Genomic DNA, 17,185 nt, shown 5'->3' with positions numbered 1-17,185 from the left:
GGCCTGGGCCTGCGGCCAGCCCCGCTGTGCGGCCCGTACGCGGAGCCCGGGCTGCCTGTGCGCAGGTTAACGAGAAAACAGTTCCTGTGTGTTACGTGTTCTGGAGCATCTTCTCAAGCCGATGCCGTGAGGTCAAGAAGTTTTGGGTTTGTTTTTTTTTTTAAATCAAGCACATACATTGACAGGAGTATTGCCGTATCAGAGCAGGGCTTAACTTAGAACTGGTTGATCAGCCGTAAGAAAGGTGAGTGGAAACGGCGGCATACTGTAATCTCACAGCACGATGGAGACCTGATAAAACAGGAACTGAATCTTTTTTTAAGCCTATTTATGGACCTATTTAGCGTTAAACTGCTGATTCAAAACTTTTCTTGCCCTCTGACAGCTGGGGAAATTGAAGGTCTTGAATTGTATCTAAAAACAGACTTGTGTCCTGGTGTGTGCAATGGCTGCTTGAGGAGAGTGGATGTGATCGATGCATTTTAAAAAATTAATCTTGATGATGATTTTTTTAAGTTATAGAAGAAACTTTTCATATGCAAATTAAAAATAATTTGTCTAATATGGCACATCTTTAAACTTACTTACAACCTAGGCTGTCTCCTCTGTTCATAAGGTCAACAATCTTTTACCTAAAGTAAATATTCCTGGCTACCTCCGAAGGAGTTTATAAAGCATTTATAAAATGTTTGAGAATCAGTGAAATTAGTTACAGATTAACATCTAAACGTATTGAATACTATAAAGACTAGCGTCTCAAACTGTGTTTATGAGGTTCTCTTCTAATCTTTCCCCTCATACGCATCTAAAATGTGAGCCTCTTCGGCTAATCACGATGCTTGAATACAATTACCTTTGGGTCTTTTTGTCTGGTTCATGATCACCATTGGTTTGCATTCAGTCTTTTATGGCTGAAGAAATAGAGATAATCTTGCTAAATTACAAGTTAATGCACTCAGGTAATTTATCTGAATTGCAAGTTGACATGATGGGTCTCCATTTCCAAGAGCGAATGATGCTAATACTAATGTAAGAAAAATGCTGCCTTGAAAATTCTATTTCTTTCAAGGACTGGACAGCAGGCGGACAGCAGGGGAAAATGCTAACTACAGGAGTAGATAAGTTTTCCAGAAGAGTGAACGCTCATGAGAGGCTTTTGGTACTCCTCTGGACACTGAAGGAAATGAGTCAGGACGTCTTGCATATGTGATGTTGTTGGCAAGTGAGAGAGGAAGACATTTTCAGCATATGACTCTATAATTCCAAAGGGATAGAAATTTTACTGTTAAATAAATGACCTGACAACCTAGCTGCAAATTTAACAGCTTGCCCAAACTTTTCTTTTGGTTCTGCAGAACATGTGTAATATTATGAGGAAGGTCTTAAATTCAGTGTAATATGCAAGTGCCTTTCACAGAAGATAAACATCTTTGGAGTCCAGGTTGTCAGTGCAGACTGACCTCATGCCACTGTATTCATGCTTGCATGTTTTCCAACTGACATGGACTTCGTTTCATTTCAGAAATGGAAAATCCTGAAGTGGCTGTGAGCAGCTGCAGCACTCACAGTGATGAAAATCTCTGCAGCTACACACGACACCCATCAGCATCACAGGAGGGGCTTTTGGAAGACCAGCTTAGAAGGAAGTTAAAATTCTTCTTCATGAACCCATGTGAGAAATTCTGGGCCCGGGGCAGGAAACCTTGGAAACTTGGGATTCAACTACTCAAAATAGCGATGGTTACTATTCAGGTGAGTAACTAGGGAACCAGGGGCTAAGCAGGCAACAAATGCTATTGTTGGTGTGGTACAGAGACAGGGAGAAGATAGACTGCAAAACTATCATAGTTGCATATGTGTAGCTTAGATCTCAGATGGCATAATTATCTCCTAAAACAATTGACTGAAAGATAGCTTTCCTAAGAGCAGAGATGAAAGGAACCATGTTTAAGGGCTCTACTTTACTTTTTACTTCACTTGTTTTTGTTTCCTCCCTTTCTCCCCCCACCAAGGGTGGCATCCTTACGCATCTGTTTCCCCCAATACCTTCATCACTGACTGTTTTTGTTCAAGGGAAGGAACAGTTGCTTGTGTTTCAATATCACAGTGATACGAACTGAAATTGGCAGCTTTTTCATGATTTTTGCTTATGCTTTTCATATGTTATACAGACTCTTGTATTGAAAAAAACTGAAATTTTGCCCCGCTCTTTTTCTCACCCAGCCTTGCACCATAGATTTCCTACAACACATTTATCTGCTGTCTAAAACGCAACTGTTTGTCTCAAGGTTCTGTGGTTAAGGGGGAAGAAGTCTTTCATAAAATCTTTCTAATGCCTCAGATGATGATCTTTCAGAGTTGCCCACATGTGATTTACATTTATGGTGGTGTCAGTGCTATGACAATACAAGTATGGAGAAGAATGTTTTCTGCAGTTGCATGGATGATGGGACAAACTGCAGGAATAATAACTCTTTGGCTATACATCTGGCAGTATGTTTGTGTCCCTTGCTTACTGCTTTAATTTGAAATGTATCATCATCCTGTGATTGTCATCTGTCCCCTTTTGCAATTAAAAGTAAAATTTGATGGTAGAAGAACCTAAAGAAGAAAGAAAATAATGCTGATTTAGCCTTTTCAGGGAAAAATTGCCAGCTGGTAATTCAATCTTAGACCTGTTGATTTGCCGGTATATTCCTGTGTGCCTAGCACACTGAGCTAGCCCTCAGAGCATTTTAGTATCTCTGTAACTGAGTTATCCTTATCAAAACCTACATATCCAGTTTGCATCGTGGCCATAAAACTAATCTGTAGACTACTCATTCAGACTTATCTCTGTTGAGTTTCTTTACAATACTCCCAACACTAGATTTGTAACAGTAATCACTGAAGAGAATTGCGAGCTCCCACAAACAATACATCCCATTCTTCTAGAAACCTTTTCCAGCCTGGATAGTAGCTAGCAGGGTTTTACGCTAACTTTTTATGAACAATTGCAATATTTTTTTTAACAGCTTCAGAAGTTACCCTGTTAGAAGCACAGTTTTGATCAGTTACTCACAAAGCACCTTTCTCCCAAATCTGAGGGAGGAACGCTTGTCTTTCTGAGTTGTCCTCAATTTGCCTTCTGTGCACTGGGGTAAGGACTTCAAAGTGGGGTCTGGTTAAGTCCTGTCCTGTCTTTTTGGCTGAGGTACACTGATACTCCCCAAGGCAAGTCATATTGATGTCAGGCTGAACTAACAAAGCACGCGTAACAATATATGGGTAGCTTGAATTTGAGATGGTAACCTTTTCTTTGTAAAAATGTGAGTCCTTGGCCAAGATGCTGGTAAACATGTTAAAGGAACATTCTTGAAACTCATTGTTTGCTAAAGTCAAACTTTCTTTTGACCAGCTGTGAAATGGAGTAGCCTGCACATAAGTGCCATGCCTACCAGCGTGGTGAAAGAATGGCTGTTCATAGGGCAGGATTCACATGTTAATCCAGAAGCCAACTTTGCCTTTGAGCAGAAAATATGAATGTCTTTTTCAGCTGGTGGTTTTTGGATTGAGCAATCAAATGGTGGTTGCCTTCAAAGAAGAGAACACTGTTGCATTCAAACATCTCTTCTTGAAAGGATACATGGACAGAATGGATGATACCTATGCTGTATACACACAGACAGATGTCTATGACCAGATATTCTTTGCAATAAACCAGGTAAGGATTGTCGCTGCAATGCATACAATACATATGCTCTTTACCTGGGTAGCTTTTCTTCTTCCACCTTCCCTGATGGTATCTGAAATTGAACTTCTGTGCCAGTTACTTCAGACTAGAATCTTGACTTGTTCAGGTTTTCTGTCGTTGCCAGAGCATTGTACTTGTGGTGACGTCCTTAAAGCTAATCAATATACTAATTCTACACTAAATGCAGGCCTTGGATTTGAGCCAGAGTGTTTTGAAAATTACAAAGGGATTGTAAAGAGGAAGGGGAAAAAAAATTAAAAAGCAAAAAGGTATTTAGATCCAAATGCTGCACTTACTGGTTTTGTCAAATACCTTAAAGCATTTGAGGACTCAGCTGTAGCATGGTGTAGGTTTCAGAGTTCTTTAGGTGACCTTTTAAACAAAAAAGACAGGTTATGGCACAGATCCAAACACTTCTGGGTGTTTTTTTTTCCAGACATTAACAGTTTGGGCACCATCTAAGTTAGTTTGTCTGTTTGTTCTGAACTGTAGTACTTACAGCTGCCCAACATTTCTGTGGGAAACCATGCTTATAAGAGGGGAGCAGAAGAGACAGCTCTGGCTGTGTGTCAGCAGTTCTACAAGCGAGGAACCATCTGTCCTGGAAATGACACCTTTGATATCGACCCAGAGATTGTGACTGGTAATGAACCTAATCTATTGTATCAGTTCTTTGGGAGGAGGGACCCTACGTTATAATGAATTCTTGTAAACATCCAGTATTGCATAGTCCTATCAAATGATCTATACTGAACTTACTACCAGCCAAAACTGGCAAGAAAACTACTGTGTAACTAACCTCTAGCCCTCACCTCCAAGGTAACAGTTCTTTATGTCTGCTGCCACAAAACAAGTCATGAGCCATTAGCACTGATGACCATCTAATACAAGTAGTTCGGGCTAATTTCAGGAGCCTTCCCTATGAATTCATGGTGAATAACTTGGCTGGTTCAGGGAAGCCAGTATAGTTGTCAGCTAACTTCCCAAATGGCTCCTCACTGAAGCGTGCTATCTTGCCTGGTGTAGTCAGCAACTCTTTCAAGTCTCGGGAGTGGGAAAGGCAGATTACAGTTAAAGAGCGTGGTAACGCGTGAGATACTGTTTTGAGTACTTATCCATTGCAGACTGCTTGTACATTGAGCCGATGATGCCGTTAGACAGCACAACAGTGGGAATGCACAATTTGAATCTCACTCTGGATTTCCACAGGTGAGGAGGAATCAGCACCTCCTGTAGTGGGGTATTCGTGCATTTTCCCTGTGAAAAGCTAATACAAAGCTCTGTTGCAGACTAGTAACGGTGCAGCTCATGTTCAATCTGAAGGCAATCAACCTCCAGACTGTTCGTCACCACGAGCTCCCTGACTGTTATGATTTCACTCTGACGGTACGTGGGAGCCTGACACATGCCTTCCTGTTCAAACCAAGAAATCATCCCTGCTGGTTTACCATGCACATGTTGCAGATTTTTTTTTTACCATGCAGTGCAGATGTTTTCTGAGGAGTGTTGGGCACCACTGACTGGTCCCTAGTGGTGTCTGGATTACTCTGGCATGGCTTAGTGTACCCTGTAAGTAACCGCCAGTTATGACTGTGCAAGGTTAAGCTTTGAGTGCTTGTGATGTGGTCCTGAAGCACTTGCATAGCTTACAGCCTTTTGTGCTCTAATCCATCTTAAGTATAATGAAAGCATAAACCTCTTCTCTTTAGACAGGTGCTTCTAGGAAAGGTTGTTTTCATATCACAGAGGAATGAAGCTGTAGTTTAAAAGAATTTCACCTCCTATCTAGTTGATCAAGCAATTTGTGGCAAATACATGGTTCACCAGATTTGTCTTTCACTTTGACAGCATTTATTTGAATAAACTGGAATTACCTTAAGCTTAAACAAGTTTTGTAACTTCTCCCCTAGGATAATTATTCTGAATCATTATGCAAGCTTAGCAATACAGTGTGCTACATATGTAAAGATTTAACTTTAAAAAGACATGTACTTTTTTTGTTGTTGTTTAATACAGATAGTGTTTGATAATAAAGCACATAGTGGAAGAATTAAGATACGTCTAGACAATGACATAGCAATCAGGGAGTGTAAAGACTGGCATGTTTCTGGATCAAGTAAGTGACATAAACATGTTCAAATTTTCATGCTAAACTTTTGCCACACTAGCACAATGTTTTTTAAACTTTGTTAAAAGATGAGGCACTGTTGACATACATTCTGTAGTGGGTGTACTCTAAATGCTGATTTTCTAAAGAATTGTTCAGCCTTTGATCTGAAATTCTGGGGACCATTACTTTCCTTAGCGGTTCTCAAACCTTGCACCATCGATACTGTCAAACCAAAATTCTTCCACACCTCACTGTGCTTCCTTCTAGCTTTAGCTAGTGAACTTACACTGCTCATTGCTTAAGACAGCGCTGTGAACCATTCTCCTAGTACCAGGCAACAGAAGGACACATGAGAGTCATGGAAAGTTGAAACTGATTCACTCTTATTTCAGAACTTAGCAGCAGGAAAGATAAGGAAGCACTGTTGCTAAGGCTTGCTAGAGTGGAATGGCTGGAAGCACTTCTTACTACTGCTTAAATGTTTGGTGTGTATGTGGGTATAACTGAGATGCACGGTATGGTTAAATACCTTAAATAGTTACTCAACAAGAGTAACTCACAACACCCTTTGTTGGCAGCTATTGTGTCTGGTCAAAAGATTGTCTGAGATCTTTATTTGATTAGAGAAAATAATCTATTTGAAAGTCAGAAGCTTTCCAGGACTCTAAATTCCGCTTTTTTTTTTCTGAAGTAAGCTACAGGATGGATTGGGTTCATTCTCCTACATTGCCGTTTTCCCCTTCGCTATGCCTACGTTAGGAAACGAAGGGCTGGTAGTGAAAAAAGAGAAGAGTTTTTTTTTAAAGATCCAGATTTACAAAACACACCACCTATGCAAACGCATGTTCCACTAAACACTCCTTTATCAACTAGCTTTGCTGGCTGCTGTGTTACAAATGCACACCAGATGGCATGCTACCTCTAACAGATTGCTAGTGCAGCACTACGAGAAGGTTTTGAGACCAGGCTTCTATAGTAATCCACATTTGATATCTGGGTCGATTGCCTCTGTAACAGTTTTCAAAATCATCTCCTGGAGTACCCTGTATTATTTTCTGAAAGACAAGGAAAGATACAAAGGTAAAGATTGCAATTGGACAATAGTAAGTTGTTGCTGGTCTGGACTATACTGCAAAACCAACGTAAATGGGAACAGTACATGTATTAGTGACTGTGGTATAAGCAAGAAGTAGGTGGGATTTTTCTGAGTAGTGCAGTTTGTGAAGTCAATTAGAACTCAGTATCCCATTTTGGAGAATTGCTGCACCTTCTTGCAAATTTAGCATTAATTTGTTTCAATTTTTTTCTCAGACAATTACTCTTCTAGCATTAAAAATCTAATCGTTGTACTGTCTAATCTAGTTTCAGCTGTATGATAGGTATAAAAAACAAAAAGAGGTCTAGTGGTAGATTTGGTGCAAAATTTGTCCTTAGTTGATCAAGAGTGTGAATTTTAGTGACATAAGAGAACTTATGTCTAGGTCAATGTTGGTCTTGGCTAGCCAAGCAGCAGTGCAAATTATCTGCATTGCTCTAGGACAGAAAACCTGATAGTCAAATACTGGTCTGGAAGAGAAGATACATACCGTAAAGTTCCTAGGATTTCTTTCTTTTTTTTTTTTTTTGACAAGTTCTCCAAAGGCCATTCCAATGCTTGTAAAATGGACAACTCTCACCTCTAATTCTGCAGGGCTGTAAGAGGCACTCACGCTCTGGTATATTTTTGATATGGTATCAACCTTCCTAAATTAACGGAAGTGGTATCTGTAGTGCAGATGCACTTGTGCCTCTCATGACAATATGTCAGATAAACTTTTGTGGGAAAAATGCTAAGATTTTTCTTAACTCAGTTGTATAAACATAGTTAACATCAAAACTTGATTCTCACTTCAATACTTAAGACGGTCAACAAGATGAAATGCATCTGGTTATAAATATGTATATTTTTGTTCTTGCAGTACAGAAAAACACTCATTACATGATGATCTTCGATGCTTTTGTTATATTGACTTGTCTGGCCTCATTGGTCCTTTGCACACGATCTGTTGTTAAAGGAATTCGTCTCCAAAGGGTGGGTATAACGCTTTCCTTGGGAAGTCTTCTTCTCTTGTGTAAGTCTGATTTATTTTTTTCTTTTTTCCTTTCTCCTAGGAATTTGTAAGTTTTTTCCTATATTATTATAAGAAAGAAGTATCTTTCAGTGATCAAATGGAATTTGTCAACGGATGGTACATCCTGATTATGGTTAGCGATGTCTTAACTATAGTTGGATCAACTCTAAAGATGGAGATACAAGCCAAGGTAAGCTTTTTACACTGTCAGGTGGAAGCAAAACTGGTTGTTTCTGTCCGAGCTAGGTTTAAAACTCTTGGAGGACTTTAGGCTGGCTATACTTGATTCTGAGTGGCATGAAATTTGAATACTCTATCTTCTCCTCTGGAATTATAACTGAGATATGTTGTTTCCAGTTGCGAGATTTAAAACCTCCAAATATCATTAGATATTATAGTTCTAATTATATTTGCTCCTTTGTGACTCCAAGGAATAAAATGATCTTTGTCTCTGAAAGTTTAAGACTGTTGACTTCCTCTCTTCCCCATTTAGGACTGCTTATATTTGCTAATTTGATGGATTTTTTAAAATTTAGCATTTAACTTTCTGTTCCCCATTTAACAAGTGTTTTAACTAGCACAGAGACTGTCTCCTTAAACATTACTTTTCTGCTTCTCCAGCTTCTGGTTTCTAGCATGTACGTAATAGTCAGCCACAGTCAGGTTCTAGGCCTTCAATTTCTAAAATAAACTTGATACAGAAAAAAAAAAAATCTTTCAAAAACATACTATGTGCAGCCAGCATCAGGGAACAAAAATCATCACAATATGCTATCCTGAAGTACTCTAATTTTCAAATAATGTTGTTGTTCATCAAATCTGTAGCAGCCTTTGAAGTGTGACATTGCAACACAACAGACTTTGGACAGTAGAGATGAAGGGATGGGTCTGAAATCCATCTGGTGACAGCTTGACTATCATAAATGCCCTGTACAAATTGCCCTATCTTACCTTAGAAACTATAAACTCAGTTCTTAGCAGTAGAAAGCAGCTCTGAGGAAGTTGGCTAAGATAAGAGATAACTCCATCCTGCTTCAGGAGAAGCAAAGATGAGAACAAGATTGGAGTAAGATCTTGCATTTGGGATTCCAGTATCTTACATATATAAATACATCTATTTATATATGTTTCTTTTCTAAGGGAGTATTTTACTAAAACTCTTCTCTACAGGTACATTTCACTTCATTTGGGTTTTTGCCAAACTGTAAATGAATTATGCTAATACAAAAGATCAGCCAACTCTTCGAGGAACAAAAACAGAAAATAGTGAAAGCTTCTTATTCAAGTAAGCTGTCATGATCCATTTCAGAGTAGAGCTGCAGTTCAGGGAACAGGGTATATGCTAACTTGGATGAAAACAGGCCAGTATGTACAGGTGGAACAAACAGTGAAGTGCCAATAAAACATAAATGAAGTTCTGATTAGAATTAATTAAAAGCTAATTAGTCTTCTCCTTGACAACTTTCTACACCTCACAGTTCCCAGCTACCTAACGAGATCCTCCATAGTATTTATCTGAGCTCTGCTGACATGTCACAGTATTTTTTAAAACCTGCTTTGCCAACGTACTGGAAGAACCTTCTTTCCTCTGCGCTTCTAAAGTCATGTCTGCACTGTCCGTGGGGATGCAGTGGAGAGATTCCCAAGCCGCTCTGGGGAATCTGGCGATGCAGATTCCAGAAGCGGTTGCCACAGGTCTGGAAGCAGCATAAAAATGTCCATCAGTGCCACTCTGCAGGTCTTAGTGAGCCAGGTACAGAGCGGGTGTCTCTGCACCTGCAGTGCAGCTGCACTCTTGGCCTTGCAAATGAAGCTTGTCTTGTCAGCATCTCTTTTACAAACAGCTGTATGTAAAGGCATGTGAAATGTCTTACACTTGAAAGTGCCCTTGCTCTTTGGTGGGACTTCTGCTCTCTAATGCATATTGCATCAGACTAATTTTTAATGGGAGAGATTGCCAGGGAAAGCAATGTTTCTTAACAGATCTTCGTAGTAATGAGAGTCACAATTTAGAACCTGTCAGTGATTATAATACTTGATTTTTTTTCTTTCTTTTTTTTTTTTCTTCTTTTTTTTTAGAGTCTGACAAGTTATGATGTCTGTAGCATACTCCTAGGAACATCCACTATGCTTGTGTGGCTTGGAGTCATTCGCTACCTGGGTTTCTTTCAGAAGTATAATGTAAGGATCTCCTGGGATCTTCGTGCTGTTGGTATTTATTCTGTTTGTTGCTATAAGAGGACTGGAAGAAATGCCTGGCTGAATTCTAACTGCTTGCATTGCTTTGTGCAGCTTCTCATCCTAACACTGCGAGCAGCGTTACCCAACGTAATGAGGTTCTGCTGTTGTGCTGCTATGATCTACCTGGGCTATTGTTTCTGTGGATGGATTGTACTGGGACCATACCATGTGAAGGTAATACACTTAGCATAAAAAAAGACAACTTGAATAACAGAATGGTTTCCAAACAAATGAGAGATTACTACTGTTGTCTTCTAAGTTTCCATGTCAAGGCGTCCCTTAGTGTAAAAATAGTGCATCTTCAACATGATGCTGCTCTGTTGGAGGAGTCTGACTTCCATGACTCAATCAGACTTTCCTCGAGTTATGAAAGCTCTGAGTCAGAAGTGGAAGCTCACCGTGACTCCCAGTCACATGCTGGTATTTTGAGAAATAATTTTCATCTTGCAGAACACCAGTGTCAGACTAAAGCTTTGGCAACTTTATCCTTATGCCTTTTAAAAGTGAAATTGGCTTATCTGAATTGAGTGTGTATGTGTACAAGAGGTGGCAAACTTTTCTCATTCCCCTAATGTTTTATTGTTTGCACCTTGTCATACCCTGGGAGTACCAAGAGGTCTGAGGCAGCCAGTCATCAGCTGTGTATCTTCTTCACGTTCTGTACAGTCTTTGGATCCAAATAAAGCAGCGATGGATGTCCTTGTCTTCTTCCTCCCCTCCAGTTTCGCTCTCTGAACATGGTGTCCGAATGCCTTTTTTCATTGATCAATGGAGATGACATGTTTGCCACCTTTGCAAAGATGCAGCAGAAAAGTTACTTGGTTTGGTTATTCAGTAGGATCTACCTCTACTCCTTCATCAGTCTGTTCATCTATATGGTGCTGAGTCTCTTCATTGCACTCATTACAGATACGTATGAAACTGTCAAGGTAAGCATGGACTCTTACTCTTTGTTTGGATAAAAATGCAAGATTGGTGCTATCAAGACTGTCATCTCCCTCAATATTTTGACTTGCAGTGCAGGTCCATTTAAAGAAAAAATACAATGGCTACTTTTGAGGGTGTAGAGTGATGATGAGAGGTGTTTAATCCCTCCCTACTTCAGTTTTCTTACGAGCCTATCTGATTTCCAGTGCAATGGAAGCTAAATATCTATTAAAAAGCAGTAATTTCATATTTGGTTCCGTGAATCTTCTAATTTCAGACTTGAGCAATGTCTGAAGTGGTCTGGGGGGCAGTTGTGTAATTGTATGTTTTAGCCTTGTTAAAGGTTTAACTAAATATCAATTTTTAGCACTACCAGGAAGATGGCTTTCCGGAGACAGAACTTCAGAGATTTATATCGCAGTGCAAAGACTTACCAAACTCTGGCAGGTACAGGTTAGAGGAGGAGAGTTCTGCATCTCTCTTCTGTTGTTATAATGGTATGTAACTATATTAAAATAATATATTAAGGTATATGCAAAAGCAACGCACCATAAAATGTCCCTGATATAATGTTTATGAAGAGTACTTAAATTTTTGGGGGGAGAGGGGGAAAAAAAACCCACAGAAATCCCAAACTATTTGTAATGCTCTAGAATGGAGCACTTCAGCAAAATGTCTGCAGCCAACAAACTCCTTAGGAGATGTGAGGGAACTTTGAAATTAAGAATCACTTAACATATAAAAAATAGTATAGAAAGTTAAATAATATATACAGTAACCTGGGAACCCATCTGTATAATGTGCAAGCATGAACGTTTGCTGTACTCACTGCAATAGGCTGGACTTGCAGAACTCATTCACTGTTGTCTTATCCACTTTTTAATGATACCTTGTGCAGTAAGGTGTCCTAACTTAAATGGTAGCAGGACTGAAACTTAGGGAGAAAATCAGCTTGCCAAGGTTTTAAGACAGCGTGCAGTTTAAGATACTATTGCAGCACATGCAAAAGCATTGCCTAACTTTCACTGTGGAGAGCTTAATGCTTCAGTTATGTGAAGTTTTGTTTCTTCAGGAACACTGACTGCAGGATACGTGGTTTATATTTAACCTGGCTGGCAGCAACTCTGTGTCTTGCTTGCTGAAGGGTCCCTTGGTGGGAGAGCCTTAAAATATGTGCAGCTTGATTAAAAACATCAAAGGCCTTTGCAGCTCCTTGGTATCGGGCTTTTCTGGTGTGCTATATTGCGATATGCCAGATAGAATATGTTTATGAGGGGGAGGAGGTGGGGACATATTTTGGAACAGAGACAACAGAGCCTGCAGTGAGCCAGTCCAGAGCTGAGCGCCACTGTTCTGACCGAGTGCCTTACGGCAGATAAAACCGTGGGATGAAGCAGAGCAGGGCATCTTGCTCCTGGGTAAAGGGCACAGACATGTTAATATTTCCTCTTCTGTACACACCTCTCAATTTAACCAGGCAAGAAACCCAACATGAGGCGGGACAGGCTGGGCATGTAATACTTTTCCCACCAACTGCGAGGCGGGGATCAGGACTCCAGAAGAGCATTTGCAAAGGAAAACTTGGTTATTCTCGAGCAACTTGTTCTTCAGGAGTATTGGGCAGCCAGCAGCACCCTGGACTCAAATGGAGTTGTAGCAATATAAGTGCCTTGTTTCAGAGCCTTGTTTCCTAAACGGATTACCTGCTCTCTAATAATTTTATCCTGGTGCCAAATGTCTTGATCCACACGCATGCCTCATACCATGCATGTTAGTGTTACAAAATGTTTTTTAATGTGGAAATAGTGTGTTTGTTTCTCTAGAAGCTAGACTATGGCTGACTTTGCAGTTGCCTGTAAATACTGGACATTGCTCCATTAGCTCTGTACTGTGGCCTTCTGGTTTTACTTTGAAACACATTATCTGTAGGAATAAGTAAGTATCTCGAGCGGGATGTTGTGCTATTAGTTCTGTGGCTTCCGCTCCTTGAATAGTTCTACGATCCCACAGGATACACAAGGCTTCTCTTAATTCTTTCACATGTTCAGAATGTTTTATGGTGGTTCACAGCAGTTTCTTATTGGTGTGTATCACTGATTAAATAGTTCAGATGCATTTTTAAGGCTCCTTGTAGAATCAAACTATTCTTTTGATGCATGTACCTGACAACTTTTTCTCCCTCTCCTCTACAGGTTGTAGTGAACATATTTAATGGATTGTGGGAGTATACCATGGAGGCATTAAAGCAGCACACACAGCAAGAACTGGACAGTGGAGCTGGTGGAAAACCTTTTACCCAATGCCTGAATTTGCTTTTCTCAAAAAACAGTGTAAGCCTGTGGCAGAAGCCTATGATAAACTTAAGAGTCTTTCTGATTAGGCACTCACTGCTAGTTCAGGGGTTTTGGTTTGTTTTTTGTTTTGTTTTTTTTTTATTAGCTTTGTTCTATTTGTTTCCTCAGTTAAATTGTGCTAGAATGCAAAGGGCATTAAAGAGCTGTCTGTGTTCAGAGACTTGGATAGATTATACGAGTAGACTAGACTATGCAGTAACTTTCAACTATAAGTAGAAATAGTGCTGGACAGCCACAACTTTGAACACCAACCTAGCCCTCAGTACTGCAGGCATTACCTAGCTATGGATGACCCATCACTGAATGAACAAAAGCTCACTCTAGAGCCCTCAGCATTTTTTGTTTATCTGCACTCATAGTAAAAATAAACTAAAACTGTGAAATTTGGTGTAATTTGTTTCTGGAGACATTACAGTGAATTGATGCACAAGCAAGCTATTCAAATATGGCTGAGAGCATAAACTAAATATTTCTATAAACATAAGCACCACTTGACGTAAGTGGCAGTCTCAGAGAGGCCAGAACTGAAGTTTGAGGGGTGAGCTGCATGGAGAAATGTAGATGTTCTCCTATATCCAGCGCTGAGTAGGATCAGTTACAGTCTTCAGCTTCGCAGTTTGCTGACCTTATGTTTTTAAAGGAAAAGTCAGACAAAAGCACTTTCAAAGTATCTATTTTTTTAATTTGAAATCCTCCTCTGGTACACAAGTCTGTAAACCTGACGTCTAAACTAAGTTGAATACACAGAAGATATGTCTCTGAGAGGCACATCTCCCCACGCTTTAGAAACTGGATGTTTTACCAACCTAATAACCTGGTACTGTCAGAGTTTTCGTGGCTTGTCTGAAACATTACATCTTGTAAAAGTTCAGTTTTGACAACTTAGTTTATATAATTTGTTGATTGTGATACAATTTAATGGCTGCCTTATTTTCTGTAGTCTATTCATTCTGGGAGCAGAATAGAAAACCAAAGGGAAGCGTATTTTAGATAACTTGCATCTGTGAGCAACATTCCTGTAGTTGTGTGTGACAACGTATAATGCTGTGCACAAAGGTGGAGGACACTAAACATGTTCTGTCTGAATGTTTACACATTGTAAATGTGCTGCAATAAACACTTCCAGCTGCAGTAAGTATTGGGTGTGTCAGTATTCATCCTGAGAGTAAATATGTTGCCAGGTTAACACAGAAGTTCTGTTTTTTGGGGTTTTTTTATAGCAATATGTGATTTCTGGCATGAAACAGTGTGTGGAATGCGTGAACTTGCATTTCCTGTAGTCAAGATAGTTCCTGTGGACCATGGTGAGGACCTCTTCCCAGCTGATCCTGTTTAACAGCATTTCAGAGTTTGCCATAGAAAAAAATAAGCAAGTATTAAACTTTACACTAAAAATGCTCCTGTACATTACATGAAGTTCAAATTCAGCAAAGGCAAACCAAATGCAAGGTATAGGCAGAACAGATTATTCACAGTATCTGAAAGTTTCCTGTATTGAAGTCCTTGTCTTCCAACGGTCACCCAAGATTGAAGACTTCTAAAGCTTTTTGAGGAGATTCAAGGCAATTTTGCTGTGATTGTGTTTTCTGCTGACACATTAAACTGCTATGGATCTTTGACAACACACAATATACAGCGTGCACGTCACTTGTATAAAATAGTTTGTGCGAGGAGTTCTGACAAGGATGGTAAGCACTTTAAGATCACTGAAAAGCAGAAGGCTGACTTCTTAGCAAGGCTTTTTCATACAGAGTTAAGAGAAAGCTAAGATTAGTAATTTGGACAAAATGCAGGTGCATTTTGTAAACAACTATGGAATATGCTGTTTGCTAATACAGTTACAAGGCAAGTAGTCAGTAGATCTGATTTCAGTAGTCTGATTTCATTTAGAAACAGGGCAGAGCATATGCTTCATCACCGTTAACTTATGAAATTGGCAACAACTTTCAACAAAATCTGACAGAGCGCTAAAATACCAAATTCTTACAAAGTTTTATAGAAGCAGGGAGAAATCATGTTAACAGAAGCCTGCAGCATGAGCATAAGGCATGGAAAGCTACAATGGGTGACCCCAAAGCAGGAAATGATACCGTATATAGATTCTTTCAATTTTTAATAGGACAAATCTTCCACTGAAGTCTGGTTTCTGTTGCCTGAAGGCAGCAATTGCATATTTCTGGCCATGGGTGCAGGCTGTTACACACGGGAAAGAACAACAGTACCCTGAAAGGTTACTGGCTTACACCTGCTCAAAATGTCCGGTTCTGACTGGAAAAATAGATGCTGCTTGTATTACATATCTGATATCTATGCGTATTTTGATTTTTTAAGAAAAACCAGGCGCTCTAGCAATCTAAGTGCTTGCTGTCCAGATTTCTGACCTGCTTGATCCTTGGTGTTTGTGATCTTCACCTGTATTTCGCTCAGCGGAGAAGCAGCCAGTCAATGCTGTGTTTTCTAGCCTACTGGCTGCCTTTGAGGTGAAGTGCAGCTCTGCCAGGAAGTCTGTGGCTGCTGCTGTTGTGTCTTATTTCGTGTCAATATATGATGTGTTGGCTATGGCCTCGCAGAGGCAAGAAGTGTGACAATGATCTTATTCTAAAAAAATCCCTGTGACTTCAACAGTATCAGTGATCTCAGCATTTGCAATGCTAATAATGCACGTAAAGCTGTATCCTGGAGACATTGGTATCTTTATGCTGATACAATCAAGCAGGCACAGATAGAACTGTAAAATGCAGGTGGCGAGAGCACAGAAGCAGATAAAGCATCAGATAAACTCACGCTTAAAAATGCCATCCTAAGGGAAGCAGGGCTTTTGGTGCTGCCCAAGAAGCTGTGGAGGGATAAAGGAGTTCCATTGTTCTGATTCTCACCAGGGTCTGGAAAGAGTTGCCTGAAAAATACTGATAGTCAGTATTTCATTATGAAAATAAGTTGAAGGGTGCTAAACTTGGGTAACAGCTGTTTTCAGACCAAGGCTCATTTCAATGCCAATGTTTTGTATATGGTAGTGAGAGCTGCTTGTTTTCAGCTGAGCTCAGCTCTCGTAACAGAATGAAGTTACACTAAGGGGAAGAGAGAGGTGGGGGCCACATTTGTTTCAAAGTATCAGTTACCATGTTGGATCAAAGCGTATTCTCAAGGGAAGGTAAACAGTGTGCATGCGAAAGAGAAAGAAATCAAATCCAGATATGCTCACACCTTTCCAATAAAAAAAAGTGTAAAGGCATACATTATCTCTGGCAGATGGGGTGGGGGGAAACCAGGTGCTGCTGTGAAAGACCAAGCCTGTGATTGCATCTGTTGGGAGCACTTTCCTGCCTGAGGCAGTAGGTAATACCTGATGCTTCCGAGGAAGCCTTAAGAAAACTTTCATGCACGAGGTGCCATAATGCTCTTGCAGCTCATTTTGAGTAACCGCACATAGATGTGTGTCTGGGCTTTTGTTCCTTCTGCCCTGTAACCAGTGTGGCTATGACCAAACACAACACCTTCCAAGAGCATTTCGCCGCCCATCCCCACCGCCTGGGCAGGTAGGGAGCTCACAGTTGCAACGACGCCTTTTGCAACTCTCCGTTCTATTTCGACCACCCTGGTTTGGAGGAACCACATTAAGCCACATCCTCAGAGGAACCCAGTACCTTTTCAGCTGCAACACGACCGGCTCTGCAGTCGCTAACCTAGGCCGATAGTCGGCCCCGCGTGT

The 17,185-nt window shown here is 40.2% G+C and overlaps 1 protein-coding gene across 1 annotated transcript; it reads left to right on the top strand.

Annotated features, from left to right (window-relative positions):
• The first annotated feature begins 1,524 nt into the window (after window positions 1-1,524).
• On the top strand, window positions 1,525-13,347 carry MCOLN3 (mucolipin 3). The gene is made up of 13 exons (XM_010287583.1): window positions 1,525-1,752; window positions 3,536-3,703; window positions 4,226-4,376; window positions 4,858-4,942; window positions 5,023-5,119; window positions 5,750-5,849; window positions 7,802-7,914; window positions 7,995-8,144; window positions 10,034-10,135; window positions 10,247-10,369; window positions 10,918-11,124; window positions 11,490-11,619; window positions 13,315-13,347. The coding sequence occupies exons 1-13, from the start codon at window positions 1,525-1,527 to the stop codon at window positions 13,332-13,334; spliced, it is 1,674 nt and encodes a 557-aa protein (XP_010285885.1). The 3' UTR covers window positions 13,335-13,347.
• Window positions 13,348-17,185: the final 3,838 nt, after the last annotated feature.

The sequence above is a fragment of the Phaethon lepturus genome, unplaced genomic scaffold, assembly GCF_000687285.1.
Source record: "Phaethon lepturus isolate BGI_N335 unplaced genomic scaffold, ASM68728v1 scaffold3385, whole genome shotgun sequence".
In the NCBI taxonomy this organism is placed as follows: Eukaryota; Metazoa; Chordata; class Aves; order Phaethontiformes; family Phaethontidae; genus Phaethon; species Phaethon lepturus.
The sequence above is the reverse complement of the archived record's forward strand: the minus strand, read 5'-3'. Positions and strand labels throughout refer to the sequence as shown.

Excerpts from the sequence above, each read along its gene's own strand:
- MCOLN3 (XM_010287583.1), top strand. The coding sequence starts at position 1,525 with ATGGAAAATCCTGAAGTGGCTGTGAGCAGCTGCAGCACTCACAGTGAT. Across the intron at positions 5,850-7,801 it reads CTGGCATGTTTCTGGATCAA|TACAGAAAAACACTCATTAC; the intron begins GTAAGTGACATA and ends TTGTTCTTGCAG. Across the intron at positions 10,370-10,917 it reads TGGGACCATACCATGTGAAG|TTTCGCTCTCTGAACATGGT; the intron begins GTAATACACTTA and ends CCTCCCCTCCAG.